Raw genomic sequence first — 17,803 nt, 5'->3', positions numbered from 1 at the left:
TTGCGAGCAGATTGCAAAATTTGCAACCAAGTTTGCAAACTTTGTCGTGAAATATGTTTCTATTTGACCCGGCAATAAGATTGTATCTAATCGTTGACACAAAATCTTACCAGAAGTGTAATGTAGCTATTGACTGTGATCAGTGACTGTGATTGACTGTGATTGATGTGATCATGCTTATTTCGTGTAATGGGTCTGGATTTCACACGTGCACTCACACACATTTTGGGACGATTGGTGTGGCGGGCGGAGATGACTCTGTCTTGAGCCGCAAGGTACAGTGCTGGACGAAGGTTTACGGAATGCGCGAGCGGTGTGTGTTATTCGAGAATGGGTCATGTGCCTGCAATAGCTGCTCTGACTGCAGTCTCAACCATTGTTTGAACAACTGTGGGGTGGTCAGGTTGCTGTGTACCGTCGCTAAGGCCCCCAACTTTTCCACGATTCCACGAAAATACACGGAATGAAGGACGTATCATAGAATTCGGGGTTTTGTACAGAATTTAGCAAAGCTAGTAATAATCCTTACTGAGGAACAAAGCTTTGGTGCTGGAGATGGATGTACCTACGACTCAATGGAAATTAATGTTCTGAGGCTTGAACACAGAGAAGGACAAACAGAGAAAGCCTCAAGTGCCTAATGATGAAAGGAGGAAGTCACTGAAAAGGTTAGCCAGCTGCAGGACTTGAACCCACATCTTCTGGATTAATAATCTGAATCATAATCCAGAAGATGTGGGTTAGAGTCCTGCAGTTGGCTAACCTTTTCTACGACTTCCTTCTTTCATCTTTTACCTACGACTCATAATGTCCTTTCCTGCACCACCTGACTGAGAGGAAAATAAAAGTGTACCACACATCTTGTGTTGGTAACACTGGTTAAGGTCATATCTATCCTGTCTTTACTACTTCTGTTTTGCTCTCATCGGCAGTATCCTATCTAGCACGTTCCTCATGTTCAACTGCAAGTGTGCGATGGCTAAACGTTCCCACTTGGGGAAACAAGTGTGCAAACATTAATGCAGTACTGAGGAATTCCTCAAAAGCGCCAGATTGTTCTTCTGCCAGTACAGTGTTGACTATATGTTATGCTAGTGTTAAAACAGCACAAAGTGCCATGTGATGCCTAGCTACAACTGTATTTTGGATTCATAGACACTTTACTTCTATGTCATGCATGTTAATGCATGTCTCCTCCCCCAACGTCAGTTGACGCATTGGATTTCCCTCTCTCTTCCTTCCCGTGCTGCATGCTTCAACAAAGAACCCCCCCCTGAAGCCCGGGGTCTACATCTGCTCCTGGTTGCACATCTTGAAACTTCACGTTTCAGCGTTAACATACGCCATTTACATGAACTGCCTACTTGCTGCTGCTTTACAGTACCTTTAAGGGAACAGTTTGGTACAGCCGGGGCGATTCTGAAACTTAGCCAAAATTATCTTCACGAGAACTGTATACATACAACCATCAAAGTTTCATTCAGAATAACTGAGTCGTTTTCGAGGAATTTTTCAAAACATGCCGTAATAGCAGACGATGAAACCTGCGCTTCACTCTCATGCAACGTCATGCCTGATGTCAGCCTGTGGCTAAGTCGGCATTGTCATAGCAGTTCTAAGCTGCAGAAGGACCTTGGTTTGAGTCATCTCCATAAGCTCCCTTTTGCCCTCGAAATGGGGATGCTCAGATCTCTGCGAGCGGAGAATGTGGTCCGTGCATTGAATGGGGGTCTCCTGTGGCGCATAATCGGATACTTGGAAGCTGAGTCACATGTTTTCTTTCCACGGGTATTTAATGTGCTTCTCAGAAAACACACATTCATTCTCTACGTACGGTGTCAGTGACACTTCATTTCGAAACATGATCAGTGTGCAACGGGGAGTGTAATGGTAGCGCGCGTAATGTATTTTTGGTCAGAGCTGTAATGTGACCGTGCATGCCGACAATGAGCGACTTGAGATTTGTGATTGTGGGTGGGGTTGTCCTGTGAGTTTTAACTTGTTTCTAAGGATTGACATAGTTGATCTAAGCCACTACGTGGGCAAATTCTTAGAACCTGCATTTTTTGTCTGAGAACTGAAAGAAAATGTATGGGAGTTGCTGCGGTCCCCAGTCAAAACTTTTCTGCTCATGTCGGTGCACGAGTGCGTGGCGTGCGAAAGCAGACGATTTCTGCATCACAGACTTCACAGACTTTCCCACAGGTCGACGTAGCCGTTCGTATTGTTGCCAACGCAGATCGTGGCATGCTCTGCAATCTTTATCTATTTAATTTGGTTGCTAAACAACCGTGATATGCTTTGTCGGATACATTCATGATATTCCATTTTCAACAAAGGGCAATCGAACAGTACACTTTATGAGAGGGGCGGGGGGTACGAGACCATCCCTTTAAGTATGTGCCATGCAAAACGCGATAATTCTCCTTTACATGTTTACAGGTGGTGCCGTGAAAGTTGCAGTGTTCGATACAGGGCTTCCACGGAACCATCCTCACTTCAAGAGAGTCAGAAAACGCACCAACTGGACTAATGAGAAGACGCTTAATGATGGTATGTATTGTCATTTAATTACCATGTATTCAGCTCATTAGTGAATGGGTTTTCTTTCTGTAAAGCATGTCATAGGCAGGATTACGTGCCACACACAAGCTTTTCGCTTCGCTATAAGGGATGCACCGCAGGCAGCGAAAGAAGATGCTCATCATGAAATGATACGCACTCATGAGACTGGCTCGGTATTAGGAATTCAACGGTGTGTTCTTTCTTCTTCATGTTCGAACTTTGTCCCAGTGTGTCAGGAACGCAGTGAGCTATGTACGCGCAGTGCACCCATGTATCAGATCTTTGAATTAGTGCATTGTATCAAATAAATCTTTATTTTACCCCAAAATCACTTTAGTTATTTTGAATACAGTTGAACCTCTATATAACGAATTTGTAAATGCTGACTCTTTGTTTCGTTAAATCGAGATATTCGTTAAATGGAACACGCCAAGTTAAACGAAGATGGCCGCCGCACTACCAGCGCCGCGCGTTCCGCAAAACGTCATTTGTCATGAAACAGGTACTAAGGTAAGAAGGGCACAAAATATCAAGCTTTATTCATTACGTAATGCTAGGTAACACGTAATTTGTGCACAGTGTCGCTCTGAGCGTTCATTACCTTCGTAACTCCGGATGAACCTCGACTGCTTTTTCCTACGCGTTCGCGTATCGAAGTTTCTTTGGTTCACTTTCACTCATGACGTCCGGAAAGAACAATAGTACGCCGCCGAAAAGAACGAGAAATGGGTACATGTCGCGTAGACGCCTGCGCCGATGGAACCTTGAACGGCAGCGGCATCATGCCCATTTTACCACCGTCAGCATTAGCGGCGCGAACAAAAAAAAAGTAATGAAAAGGCACAAAACCACAACGTACTGTCGTCGTCATCAACACAAGCAGATAAGACTTCGCGAGGCGTGAGCAAAAAATGTCAGCAATGCGTGTTTTCTTGTCCGAAAACGGGTGCGAAGAGAGCCTCGCGCCGGCGCGACGCACCGTCGCGGCGCACAGCATCGGCGCACCGATTACCGGCTGAGGCGAAGCACACGTCGGCACGTTTGCGCCCCCAGCACGTGACAACCGAAGTAACCAACGAAAACTCACGTAAAACCAACGGAGAAGGAAAGTTTCTCCTCCTTTTCTTTGTGGTTAAGGGGTAAAGACACGCGCAGGAGAGCCCGGGGACTTCGTTAAATAGAGGTGACCAAACGAACGTATTTCGTTAAATCGAGCTCAAAAATACATTGGCGTCTATGGGGACGCGCTCGTGCAACGGAAATTTTTCGTTAAATGGAGGATTTCGTTAAATGGACGTTCGTTATTGAGAGGTTCGACTGTATACCGAGTAACGGCGGCAGGTCTGAAATCCAGTAGAAGTCGATGGTAGCGGGGACCGACTGAAAAGCCAGCCAGACATGAAGGCTCCTGATTGACCGACTGGTTGTGCATAATATCCACCACGCCGCAATTTCATTGGTCATGTGCCCAGTGTTGTGTGAATTATCTCAAACTATGGGCTCTATGGGGAGCTGTTGGAGCCTGGTACAACAGGCAGGCAGCGACTTACAAATATGACCCTGTTGGCCGCTGACAGCTCCGAATCGGATTCAGTTGGCTTCTAGTTAGCCAGTTCGCTTTCCGGCTCATAGCCATAGCCATTACCTATACTTCCGTGTCCCAGTTGGAATGTTGTCATTGTGACTTGTGTGTTGAAGGAAGAAATAACTGAGAGATGCGGGACACCAAGACAAGCACAAGAGTTCTCAGACACAGTAATGATTTAATAACATTTAATTTAATTTGATTTAATAGCTGAGAAATCTCGTGCTTGTCTTTGTGTCCCGTGTCTCTCTGTTATTTGTTCCTTCAACATCATGCACCAGTAGTGTGCGCCCTATCCCTTTTATCGAGTTGTGTGTGTTCGTTAGCTACTTCTAATTGTCTCGTTTGTACATGCCCCTGAATCTGTTTCACATTCAGCTATTTGTGCTCGTGACTGTGTGCCTGGCCTGTGTTATGTACGTGTAATTCGTGAGCTCGGAACTTCGTAAGAGTTTCGGAAGCTTCAACAAATTTAACCAGAAGTAGGACGATGAATAGAAAAGGCCACTACAAACGCTACCTAGGGCCGTTGACGAACAAACGAGAGTCGCCCCGTACGACATACTATCGACGCTTTCGAAAGAAAACAGTAAGTATTACCGTGATCTGTGACTTCTCGTGCTTACATGGTGTTTTTGTAGTGCTAACTTTGATGTGTCATATCAATGTACTTAAGTGCAAATTCTGACCAGTGTTGCGAGCAATACACATATGTGTGTTTCAGCATCCTAGTTGTTATTGTGCATTTTCCTGTTTCATGCTGGTCCTGATTTCATGTTTCACTTTAGCATCGCAGTGCAGACATACAGCATGGGAGACCACAGGCTGCATCTCCTGCGGTATCTTCTTCAGAGGAAGTGAGTATACTGATGGCAGAAAAATCTGTCCATTTCTAGTTTAGGTCCGCCACTCGATTTGAACCTTGAAATCTACATACTTGGACGTAATTATGGAAGGTGCATCGTAATCCTTTATAAATATGCAGCACTCGATTCCACAAATTCCTCTAGAGCATTGTGTTTCACGGAAAGTTTTGGCAGCAGCGGCCATGCCTACCTACACATGCCATCGCACACCTCACCCTCTTCCTGGAATTCTCTTGGTATAGTTCTCACTCGCCCATCGCTAGGAATGCGTACCACTCCCGCTGGCAGACAGCAGACACACTTGCCATGAAAGTGCATTTGACTCAGAGTGGCCACAGATAGCCATTTTACAGTGTTCTGAAGCGTCTGCCACGATAGCACGCTATAGATACGCTATATCTGTTATAGACATCTGTGTTCTTGTTGTCCCTGTAAGGTGTTCAGCCCCCTTGCACTCGTGCATTTGTTGTCAAGTATGGTGGTTCCATCATTATTCCTTCACGAGGTCAATGAAAACGCAGATATCTATAGGAGAATGTGCTTCTCTGAGTCAAATAAAAGCATAAAATGCACTTTCATAGCAAGTGTGGCTGCTGTCTGCTAGCGCAGTGCTATGTGGTCCTAACGATGAATGAGTGAGAACAGATGAAAAGAATGCCGGGAAGAGGGTGAGGTGTGCAAAGGCACTCGTAGGTAAACAATGGGTGCATGAAGAAGGCACGGCCGCTGCTGCCAAAACTTTTTGTGAAACACAGTTCTCTAGAGGAATTTGTGGAACCGAGCACCGCATATTAACAGATTACGATGCACCTTGCATAATTACATCCAGGTATGGAGATTTCAAGGTACGAGTGGCTGATCTAAACTAGACATGGAGCGCAAAATTTGAGCAACAGCTCTGTACTATTCTGGAGTTCATGCACTTTCTTGCTCTGTGGTTCTTCCAATTATTTGATTACACTTCAGCTCGACTGTGAACATGAACTGTATGCGAGCCATCATGTTGTCAAGTCTGCTGACACAGTGAGTGAACTCGTGGCACTCTCCAGTGAGTGAATGACAGATGCACAATGGCGTCTTGCACTCTGAGATGTTTGGAACGCTGTGTGCTTTCCTGTTTCATGCTGGTCCTGATTTCATGTTTCCCTTGAGCATTGCAGTGTCGATGAACAGCATGAAAGCCCACACCTTGCCCTTTCTATAGAAACTTCTTCTGAAGAGGTGAGTAGTGCCCCCTTCCCTCTCTCTACCCTGACCTTTCTTTGTCAGAGGATATGTAAAACACGTTGATGACCGAAGGACAAACGCTCTGAGCATTTTCACTTGTATAGGACTGCGTGTATCTTATTTCTATGGGGGGCTCTCAATTTTCTGATTATACTCTAGCTTGATTGCGATCTGGATCAAGGCCATGCCAGCCATCATGTGTTGCAGCCTGCTGACACAGGATCAGAGGAGGTGAGTGATCTCCAAGTCGTGCTTCAGTGGGTGTACGGCAGAGGCACAAAAGCACCTTGCACAGTGAGCTGCTTGGCATTGCATGCTTTTTTCCTATGGCTGATTTCACATTTCACCTCAGCATTTCAGTCTGGACGAACAGCATAGAAGCCGACAGCTTGCCCTTCCTGGTGAAACTTCTTTGGAGGACGTAAGTAACGCTTCTTTGTGCAGGTGGCGAAGAAACAAAAGCTTTGCTGCACATCCAATTGGTTAAGACAGCACGGCTAGTGGTGATCCTAATTTTTGGTCACACATTAGGTAGGCAGCGAACAGGAACCTTGTCCCACCCATCACGTTGCTCTCCCTGCTGAAATGCATTTAGAGGAGGTAACCAACACTGAGCTCTGCTGGATATGATTTCATAACTAATGACATTTATTCCTGTCACAGGTTTATTCATGTTCAAGCAGTGAAGAAGCAAGGTGTGCTGACCAAGGTGCTCATAATTCTGCTTCTTCAACCAGTGATGTGGAACAGTATTTCTCGGATGACGGAGCCCATGAGAAAAGCCACCCTTTTGACAGTGACAGCCTGAATGTAAAGGTGTGAAACTGTGTGTCAACAACTGTTGTGGATGTGTTGGTGTTAGCCTTAGCACATGTCAGTGGACACAAGTCGACGACAGCTGCACTGCTTGACCTTTTACTGCTTATCAACACCATCTTCCAGAGCAGCATCTTGCCGCAGTATTTGTTCAGGAAAGTGTTCCCCGTAGAAGCCGAGCAAGTATCACATCACCTATATGGTTCAGAGTGTTCACTTAATCTTGGACGTAAGACCAGCACCACACGTAAAAAGGTCAAGTGTACCAACTGCAACACCCAATGGAACTCGAATGATATACCTTCACTGATCATGCTGCCTCTAGGTCCCCTGATTTGATTTCTTTTGGAGAACAATCCCTCAATACAGCAGCATTTGAGTTACAGAACAGACCGAACAAAAAGCAAAAAGACTAGCTTTGATGATATCCTGGATGGTGCAAAGTACAAAAGCCTGTCTCAGCCCGGACAGTTCTTGTCGTCTCCTAATAACTTTTCGTACACTTTTAACACTGATGGGGCACAGGTGTTTAAGTCTGCCAAAACCTCCGCCTGGCCCATTCATGTCATGATAAACGAGTTGCCTCCCCGTGTTAGGCAAAAGCATACAGTAAACCCTCGTTAACTCGAACTCGCTTATCTCGAAATATCGGTTATCTCGAATATTTTTTGCGTCCCGATCCATGTCCCAATGCTTCCTATATATTTGGGCCCTTTTAAGTCGAAGCCTTTTTTTGCCCAAGTACGGATATCTCGAAATCCCATCACCGGTAGGTCAGCGTACCTACGACTGATAACGTGCATTCTTCGGTCCTCCAGGCTAGGTCAAGGTCAAAGCCTTTCAGTCCTAGTGACTCGCGCCTCACGCGCCGCTAGCTGTGGCACGCAGACACAACTCCCCTTTCCACCCAACGTCACTCCTCCTCCTCCTCCTCTGCATTCGTCCGAGCTTCTCTTCGTTTTGTTCTTCGCGGTGCCATGATGGCTGAACAACACGCATGAAAGTACGGAAGGTGGCACTTATCAAAGGCCTGGTAGCAAGTTCATCAAGCCAATAGCATGAACTGTTTCATTCATGCGGGTTTCTGGTCTTCCATCGCCGTACCGGAGCCAGCAGACTAGTTCAGTGGCTGTGATGAATTGTGCAACGACGCGATGCGCCACGCATGGAGAGTGACTTAGGACTTGAACATCGAGGACTATGCGCTTTACGACGGCGATGTTCCAGTAGCGGTGAACTGAGTGATACAGAAATCGTCGAGAGTGCCCGCGGTAGTGACGTGCCGGGAGGAGCGTCTCATGCGTTGCATTGAAGTGCTTGAAGATGCTTTCTTGTTCACAGGCGCAAATGCCAAGCAGATTGCTATTACAGAGTTATTCAGTCTCAGATGATGTTAAAAAATAAATGGCTTCGGAATTGTTTACGAGCCCTATTACTGTAGGAATGCTTTTTTTTTTTTTATGTTTCACAACATAGTGCATTGTAGTAACATCGTGGCAACGTAATTTTCGCTGTTCGCTTAACTCGAAACCCCGCTTATCTTGAAATTTTTTCGGGTTTTTACGACTTAGAGTTATCGTGGGTTTACTGTATGCTTGTAGCAGGGCTCTGGTGTGGAAAAGGAAAGCCAGATATGAACATGTTTCTTGGACTCTTTGTCAATAATGCCAAAAAGATATTTGATGGTGTGAAGTGGAAAAACAACTCTCGAACTGTTGTTAGGAGCAGATTTGTTGGGCTGTGCTGCTGTGTCGATTCTGTTGCATGAGCACCCATGCAGAACCATGTTGGATTTCATGGTTACTTCGGCTGCAGCTGGTGTTATCATAAAGGTGAATACCACACTTCGGCAATGAGGTTCCCCATCACCATCGACACGCCTATGGAGCGAACAGATGACATGGCTATAAGAGAAATGCAGCACTCATTGAAAGAGAAGCGGCATCCTGTATGTGGTTTTAAAGTTCCAGCAGCGTTAATTAACGTGCCACATTTTGGAATAGTGTCAGGATTTGTCCCAGATTATATGCATGCTGTACTTCTGGGTATGTAAGGACAATCACAGGACTATGGCTGTCAGAAGCAAAAGAGAGGTTTTACATTGGGAAGAAATCGACAACACAAAGCACGGGGCTGTTCACAGCTTTAGTGACATGACATTGACTTTACCTGCATCCTGTACGAGTTCCAGGCGAATATTCTTAGGGGTACTATGTATCATTCTGCAGACTACACTAGGTCTAGGCATAGGAACAACCGGACAGTTTGTCTGACGAATGGTATCTATGCTGAGTTACTGCGCATATGCATTTACAGAAGTGATGGTGAGATGTTCTGATCCTTTTAGAATACACTGACCTTCGTGAGTTCTATTCTCCCCACCTGAGAGTTTGTGCTCTTTCGAAACAAATTAGGGTGCATGCTCCTGAACGTTTGGCGTACAGGTGCATGTACATGTCATTAAGAGTTTGTGGTTGGTAAGCTGCCGAACAAAGTTGAGTATGAATAATGTTACCTACATTGAAAGCTACTTTTAAATAGGTCATTCAACTTTGCAGTTCATAACTAAATATTGCCCATGATGGGAAACAACAACAACAACTTTATTTTCGACCTTGGAGAGTGGGGAGTTTCATCGCCACAGGCAATACTCTACCCCATTACTGGATGGAATGGGGGGAATAAAGTAACGAGCCCCTTCACAATAACGATCGAAGTCCGATGGTGTCCAGAAATGTCAGAAGAGCTTTGAGCGCAGAGCGTTGCTGGGCTGGATTGGGCCAGGGACCAAGCAATTTCGATAGGGAGAAAGGGCGAGAGTCCAGCTGACGAAGAGACTCGGAGAGTGTGGTTCGGAAAGGTTCGTAGTGAGGGCAATGAAGAAGAATGTGCTCCAGATCCTCAAGAGCACCACAGTGGCAGCAGGTGGGAGAGTCAACTTGTCTCAAGCGGTAACGCCACTGAGCTGTAAAGGCCACATCGAGGCGCATTCGGTGGATTAATGCAGCATCTTGACGAGAGGTGTTTCGTGGCATGCGGAAAGCGAGCGTGGGATCAACTCTGTTCAACATAGAGGGGGAAAGAATGTCGGTTGTCCGTTGGCGGGAAGCCAGGGGTGTCACTAGGCGTCGCAGAATTGAACGGCGGTCTCCTCTCAGGAGAAAAATGCGGGTCCGTTGCCGATACGAGAGTGCTGCTTCTGCGGCGCTGTCGGCCTGCTCGTTCCCCACGACACCACATTGGGCTGGAACCCACTGGAGAACTAGCCTGTGGCCTGCGGCGTAGATAGTGTGGTAAGCCATTAACACGTCTGTGACTAGGGGTGTGGATGGGCCTCGTATGCCGGAATTTTCAATTGCTTGAAGTGCAGATTTGGGGTCTGTAAAGACTGCCCATTCCCGGGGTGGAAAATCACAGATGTGTTGTAGAAAGAAAAGGAAAGAAGAGATCAGGTCCCCCCTCAAGTCCTCCGAGCCCATTTTCATGCTCTGGTAGACGAGAAGTTTTCTACGTTTACGGCAGCATATACTGATGGCGCATCCCGAAACAACAAGTCCGCCTCAGCCTTCGTCATTCCATCCGAAGGCGTCGTGCACGGAAGACGCCTTTCACATCCAACCTCCCCATGACGGGAATTGATGTTCTGAGTCTTGAATACATACAAGGCTTCAAGTGCCTAAGAAATTAATGACGAAAGGAGGAAGTCACTGAAAAGATTAGCCAGCTGTAGGATTTGAACCCACATCTTCTGCGTTATTGGTCCAGGGCTCTTACCAATTGAGCAAAGGTAACATACCTCTCCAGTGACTTCCCGAGTTGCGTCATTTTGAAGGTACAAAATGACTCATCGCTGGAAGTCACTGGTGACGCGTATTAGCTTAGCTCAATTGGTAAGAGCCCTAGACCGGTAATACAGAAGATGTGGGTTCAAATCCTACAGCTGGCTAACCTTTTCAGTGACTTCCTTCTTTCATCATTAATTACTCCCCTTTCATTTGATCTTGTCTTAATTGTTCAACATTGTGAAGAATTGAACATGTTGTCCATGGAATTCATCCCTGTCAGGAGTAAAATTAAGCACTGTAGGAAGCAGTAAAGCATTTGCATGTTATTGGTGTGTTTCTGACATTGGCCAATTACGTACTACAGCCCACTAAATAAAGTATTTGGAAATGAGATGTTTCTTCACAGCAAACCAGTGTGTATTATCTAATGATTTTTATATCTGTTCATCTTATTTGATGTAGGTGCAGCACAAATAACATTGCCTGAAGTGGTCTTCATTTTACCTATATTGCATCAGTTGGTTCTTCATATACTTTAATTAAAAATAAAGTCATCATTTCTCATTTGTTCTCATTACACCCACTACACCAATTGGTTGTGTATGCACATTGCATGAATTTGAAATTGCCATTCCTCATTGATACTCATTAGACCAAATGACTCAGTTGGTCCTGTATTCACATCAAATCAATTGGAAAGCACTCATTCCTGTTCGTTCCCATTAAACCCATTGCTTTAATTGGGTGCCTGGCTCCTGTAAGCTAACTTCCTTACACAGCATGTTGAAGAGTATCTCCGTAAAGGTTCCTTCCTTGCACGACACCCCATTTCCTCAATGAGAAATTTACTCTCTCAGCACATTGCACGAAGTGGGTGTAATTTTTCACATTGAATCTCATTCAAGACGATGGAAGGGTTCAGTGAGAACATGTTTGCTATTTCCAGCAGGGTACGTTATTTTTTACGTCAGCCGAAAAGCGACAATCCTGCATGAAAACGTTTGTCCTAAAGCGTCTTCCAAAAACCACGCGCAAAAACGAAACACTTATATTTCTGGCCTAGAGGGAAACGAAGGAGGGTGAAATGTGTCGACAAGTGGGTCTCTTGTGGCGCCGCGGCAGTCGTGTACGGAATGAAGAAAGTAAAATGTGACAGCATCAGTACGTTATTTTTTACGTCAGCCGAAAAGCGACAATCCTGCTTGGAAACGTTTGTCCTAAAGCGTCTTCCAAAAACCACGTGCAAAAACGAAACTCTTATATTTCTGGCCTAGAGGGAAACGCAGGAGGGCGAAATGTGTCGACAAGTGGGTCTCTTGTGGCGCCGCGGCAGTCGTGTACGGAATGAAGAAAGTAAAATGTGACAGCATCAGTACGTTATTTTTTACGTCAGCCGAAAAGCGACAATCCTGCATGGAAACGTTTGTCCTAAAGCGTCTTCCAAAAACCACGTGCAAAAACGAAACTCTTATATTTCTGGCCTAGAGGGAAACGCAGGAGGGCGAAATGAGTCGAAAAGTGGGTCTCTTGTGGCGCCCCCGCAGTCGTGTACGGAATGAAGAAAGTAAAATGTGACAGCATCAGCTACGTTATTTTTTTTGTCAGCCGAAAAGCGACAATCCTGCATGGAAACGTTTGTCCTAAAGCGTCTTCCAAAAACCACGTGCAAAAACGAAACTCTTATACTTCTGGCCTAGAGGGAAACACAGGAGGGCGAAATGTGCCGAGTAGTGGATCTCTTGTAGCGCCCCCGCAGTCGTGTACGGAATGAAGAAAGTAAAATGTGACAGCATCAGCTACGTCATTTTTTACGTCATCTGAAAAGCGACAATCCTGCATGGAAACGTTTGTCCTAAAGCGTCTTCCAAAAACCACGTGCAAAAACGAAACTCTTATATTTCTGGCCTAGAGGGAAACGCAGGAGGGCGAAATGTGTCGAAAAGTGGGTCTCTTGTGGCGCCCCCGCAGTCGTGTACGGAATGAATAACGTAAAATGTGACAGCATCAGCTACGTTATTTTTTACGTCATCTGAAAAGCGAGAATTCTGCATGGAAACGTTTGTCCTAAAGCGTCTTCCAAAAACCACGTGCAATAACGAAAGTCTTATATTTCTGGCCTAGAGAGAAACACAGGGGGGGAAATGTGTCAAGTAGTGGATCTCTTGTGGCGCCCCCGCAGTCGTGTACGGAATGAATAAAGTAAAATGCAACAGCATCAGCTACGTTATTTTTACGCCATCCGAAAAGCGACAATCCTGCATGGAAACGTTTGTCCTAAAGCGTCTTCCAAAAACCACGTGCAAAAACGAAACTCCTATATTTCTGGCCTAGAGGGAAACACAGAAGGGCGAAATGTGTCGATTAGTGGATCTCTTGTGGCGCCCTCGCAGTGGTGTACGGAATGAAGAAAGTAAAATGTGACAGTATCAGCTACGTTATTTTTTACGTCATTTGAAAAGCGACAATTCTGCATGGAAACGTTTCTCCTAAAACGTCTTCTAAAAACCACGTGCAAGAACGAAACTCTTATATTTCTGGCCTAGAGGGAAACGAAGGAGGGCGAAATGTGTCGAAAAGCGTCTCTTGTGGCGCCGCGGCAGTCGTGTACGGAATGAAGAAAGTAAAATGTGACAGCATCAGCTACGTTATTTTTTACGTCAGCCGAAAAGCGACAATCCTGCATGGAAACGTTTGTTCTAAAACGTCCTCTAAAAACCACGTGCAAAAACGAAACTCTTATATTTCTGGCCTAGAGGGAAACGAAGGAGGGCGAAATGTGTCGAAAAGCGGGTCTCTTGTGGCGCCGCGGCAGTCGTGTACGGAATGAAGAAAGTGTGACAGCATCAGCTACGTTATTTTTTACGTCAGCTGAAAAGCGACAATCCTGCTTGGAAATGTTCGTCCTAAAGCGTCTTCCAAAAACCACGTGCAAAAACGAAACTCTTATACTTCTGGCCTAGAGGGAAACACAGGAGGGCGAAATGTGTCGACAAGTGGGTCTCTTGTGGCGCCGCGGCAGTCGTGTACGGAATGAAGAAAGTAAAATGTGACAGCATCAGTACGTTATTTTTTACGTCAGCCGAAAAGCGACAATCCTGCATGGAAATGCTTATCCTAAAACGTCTTCTAAAAACCACGTGCAAAAACGAAACTCTTATATTTCTGGCCTAGAGGGAAACGCAGGAGTGCGAAATGTGTCGACAAGTGGGTGTCTTGTGGCGCCGCGGCAGTCGTGTACGGAATGAAGAAAGTAAAATGTGACAGCATCAGTACGTTATTTTTTACGTCAGCCGAAAAGCGACAATCCTCCATGGAAACTCTTATCCTAAAACGTCTTCCAAAAACCACGTGCAAAAACGAAACTCTTATATTTCTGGCCTAGAGGGAAACACAGAAGGGCGAAATGTGTCGATTAGTGGATCTCTTGTGGCGCCCTCGCAGTGGTGTACGGAATGAAGAAAGTAAAATGTGACAGTATCAGCTACGTTATTTTTACGTCAGCCGAAAAGCGACAATTCTGCATGGAAACGTTTCTCCTAAAACGTCTTCTAAAAACCACGTGCAAAAACGAAACTCTTATATTTCTGGCCTAGAGGGAAACGAAGGAGGGCGAAATGTGTCGAAAAGCGGGTCTCTTGTGGCGCCGCGGCAGTCGTGTACGGAATGAAGAAAGTAAAATGTGACAGCATCAGCTACGTTATTTTTTACGTCAGCCGAAAAGCGACAATCCTGCATGGAAACGTTTGTCCTAAAACGTCCTCTAAAAACCACGTGCAAAAACGACACTCTTATATTTCTGGCCTAGAGGGAAACGAAGGAGGGCGAAATGTGTCGAAAAGCGGGTCTCTTGTGGCGCCGCGGCAGTCGTGTACGGAATGAAGAAAGTAAAATGTGACAGCATCAGCTACGTTATTTTTTACGTCAGCCGAAAAGCGACAATCCTGCATGGAAACGTTTGTCCTAAAACGTCCTCTAAAAACCACGTGCAAAAACGAAACTCTTATATTTCTGGCCTAGAGGGAAACGAAGGAGGGCGAAATGTGTCGAAAAGCGGGTCTCTTGTGGCGCCGCGGCAGTCGTGTACGGAATGAAGAAAGTAAAATGTGACAGCATCAGTACGTTATTTTTTACGTCAGCCGAAAAGCGACAATCCTGCATGGAAACTCTTATCCTAAAACGTCTTCCAAAAACCACGTGCAAAAACGAAACTCTTATATTTCTGGCCTAGAGGGAAACACAGAAGGGCGAAATGTGTCGATTAGTGGATCTCTTGTGGCGCCCTCGCAGTGGTGTACGGAATGAAGAAAGTAAAATGTGACAGTATCAGCTACGTTATTTTTACGTCAGCCGAAAAGCGACAATTCTGCATGGAAACGTTTCTCCTAAAACGTCTTCTAAAAACCACGTGCAAAAACGAAACTCTTATATTTCTGGCCTAGAGGGAAACGAAGGAGGGCGAAATGTGTCGAAAAGCGGGTCTCTTGTGGCGCCGCGGCAGTCGTGTACGGAATGAAGAAAGTAAAATGTGACAGCATCAGCTACGTTATTTTTTACGTCAGCCGAAAAGCGACAATCCTGCATGGAAACGTTTGTCCTAAAACGTCCTCTAAAAACCACGTGCAAAAACGAAACTCTTATATTTCTGGCCTAGAGGGAAACGAAGGAGGGCGAAATGTGTCGAAAAGCGGGTCTCTTGTGGCGCCGCGGCAGTCGTGTACGGAATGAAGAAAGTAAAATGTGACAGCATCAGCTACGTTATTTTTTACGTCAGCCGAAAAGCGACAATCCTGCATGGAAACGTTTGTCCTAAAACGTCCTCTAAAAACCACGTGCAAAAACGAAACTCTTATATTTCTGGCCTAGAGGGAAACGAAGGAGGGCGAAATGTGTCGAAAAGCGGGTCTCTTGTGGCGCCGCGGCAGTCGTGTACGGAATGAAGAAAGTAAAATGTGACAGCATCAGCTACGTTATTTTTTACGTCAGCCGAAAAGCGACAATCCTGCATGGAAACGTTTGTCCTAAAACGTCCTCTAAAAACCACGTGCAAAAACGAAACTCTTATATTTCTGGCCTAGAGGGAAACGAAGGAGGGCGAAATGTGTCGAAAAGCGGGTCTCCTGTGGCGCCGCGGCAGTCGTGTACGGAATGAAGAAAGTGTGACAGCATCAGCTACGTTATTTTTTACGTCAGCTGAAAAGCGACAATCCTGCTTGGAAATGTTCGTCCTAAAGCGTCTTCCAAAAACCACGTGCAAAAACGAAACTCTTATACTTCTGGCCTAGAGGGAAACACAGGAGGGCGAAATGTGTCGACAAGTGGGTCTCTTGTGGCGCCGCGACAGTCGTGTACGGAATGAAGAAAGTAAAATGTGACAGCATCAGTACGTTATATTTTACGTCAGCCGAAAAGCGACAATCCTGCATGGAAATGCTTATCCTAAAACGTCTTCTAAAAACCACGTGCAAAAACGAAACTCTTATATTTCTGGCCTAGAGGGAAACGCAGGAGGGCGAAATGAGTCGAAAAGTGGGTCTCTTGTGGCGCCCCCGCAGTCGTGTACGGAATGAAGAAAGTAAAATGCGACAGCATCAGCTACGTTATTTTTTACGTCATCTGAAAAGCGACAATCCTGCATGGAAACGTCTGTCCTAAAGCGTCTTCCAAAAACCACGTGCAAAAACGAAACTCTTATACTTCTGGCCTAGAGGGAAACACAGGAGGGCGAAATGTGTCGAGTAGTGGATCTCTTGTGGCGCCCCCGCAGTCGTGTACGGAATGAAGAAAGTAAAATGTGACAGCATCAGCTACGTTATTTTTTTTTTTTTTTTTGTCAGCCGAAAAGCGACAATCCTGCATGGAAACGTTTATCCTAAAACGTCTTGTAAAAACCACGTGCAAAAACGAAACTCTTATATTTCTGGCCTAGAGGGAAACGCAGGAGGGCGAAATGTGTGGTCGAAAAGTGGGTCTCTTGTGGCGCCCCCGTAGTCGTGTACGGAATGAATAACGTAAAATGTGACAGCATCAGCTACGTTATTTTTTACGTCATCTGAAAAGCGACAATCCTGCATGGAAACGTTTGTCCTAAAGCGTCTTCCAAAAACCACGTGCAAAAACGAAACTCTTATACTTCTGGCCTAGAGGGAAACACAGGAGGGCGAAATGTGTCGATTAGTGGATCTCTTGTGGCGCCGCGGCAGTCGTGTACGGAATGAAGAAAGTAAAATGTGACAGCATCAGCTACGTTATTTTTTACGTCATCTGAAAAGCGACAATCCTGCATGGAAACGTTTGTCCTAAAGCGTCTTCCAAAAACCACGTGCAAAAACGAAACTCTTATATTTCTGGCCTAGAGGGAAACGCAGGAGGGCGAAATGTGTCGAAAAGTGGGTCTCTTGTGGCGCCGCGGCAGTCGTGTACGGAATGAAGAAAGTAAAATGTGACAGCATCAGCTACGTTATTTTTTACGTCAGCCGAAAAGCGACAATCCTGCATGGAAACGCTTATCCTAAAACGTCTTCTAAAAACCACGTGCAAAAACGAAACTCTTATATTTCTGGCCTAGAGGGAAACGAAGGAGGGCGAAATGTGTCGAAAAGCGGGTCTCTTGTGGCGCCGCGGCAGTCGTGTACGGAATGAAGAAAGTAAAATGTGACAGCATCAGCTACGTTATTTTTTACGTCAGCCGAAAAGCACAATCCTGCATGGAAACGTTTGTCCTAAAACGTCCTCTAAAAACCACGTGCAAAAACGAAACTCTTATATTTCTGGCCTAGAGGGAAACGCAGGAGGGCGAAATGTGTCGACAAGTGGGTCTCTTGTGGCGCCGCGGCAGTCGTGTACGGAATGAAGAAAGTAAAATGTGACAGCATCAGTACGTTATTTTTTACGTCAGCTGAAAAGCGACAATCCTGCTTGGAAATGTTCGTCCTAAAGCGTCTTCCAGAAACCACGTGCAA

General features: G+C 45.5%; 1 protein-coding gene across 3 annotated transcripts in view; it reads left to right on the top strand.

Moving 5' to 3' along the window:
* Positions 1–10,383, top strand: part of LOC135378625 (uncharacterized) — a 43,786-nt gene extending 33,403 nt beyond the window's left edge. For all 3 annotated transcript variants that reach the window (XM_064611701.1, XM_064611702.1, XM_064611703.1), the window contains 9 exons: positions 2,443–2,553; positions 2,619–2,755; positions 4,939–5,007; positions 5,983–6,039; positions 6,177–6,237; positions 6,403–6,474; positions 6,596–6,664; positions 6,775–6,843; positions 6,907–10,383. In XM_064611701.1, coding sequence (XP_064467771.1) covers positions 2,533–2,553; positions 2,619–2,755; positions 4,939–5,007; positions 5,983–6,039; positions 6,177–6,237; positions 6,403–6,474; positions 6,596–6,664; positions 6,775–6,843; positions 6,907–7,065 — 714 coding nt within the window. In that variant the 5' untranslated portion in view covers positions 2,443–2,532 and the 3' untranslated portion in view covers positions 7,066–10,383. The remainder of the gene's footprint in view (positions 1–2,442; positions 2,554–2,618; positions 2,756–4,938; positions 5,008–5,982; positions 6,040–6,176; positions 6,238–6,402; positions 6,475–6,595; positions 6,665–6,774; positions 6,844–6,906) is intronic.
* The last annotated feature ends 7,420 nt before the right edge of the window (positions 10,384–17,803 follow it).

Source organism: Ornithodoros turicata, chromosome 1, assembly GCF_037126465.1.
Source record: "Ornithodoros turicata isolate Travis chromosome 1, ASM3712646v1, whole genome shotgun sequence".
Taxonomy (NCBI): domain Eukaryota; kingdom Metazoa; phylum Arthropoda; class Arachnida; order Ixodida; family Argasidae; genus Ornithodoros; species Ornithodoros turicata.
This window is presented reverse-complemented; position numbering and strand designations above follow the sequence as displayed.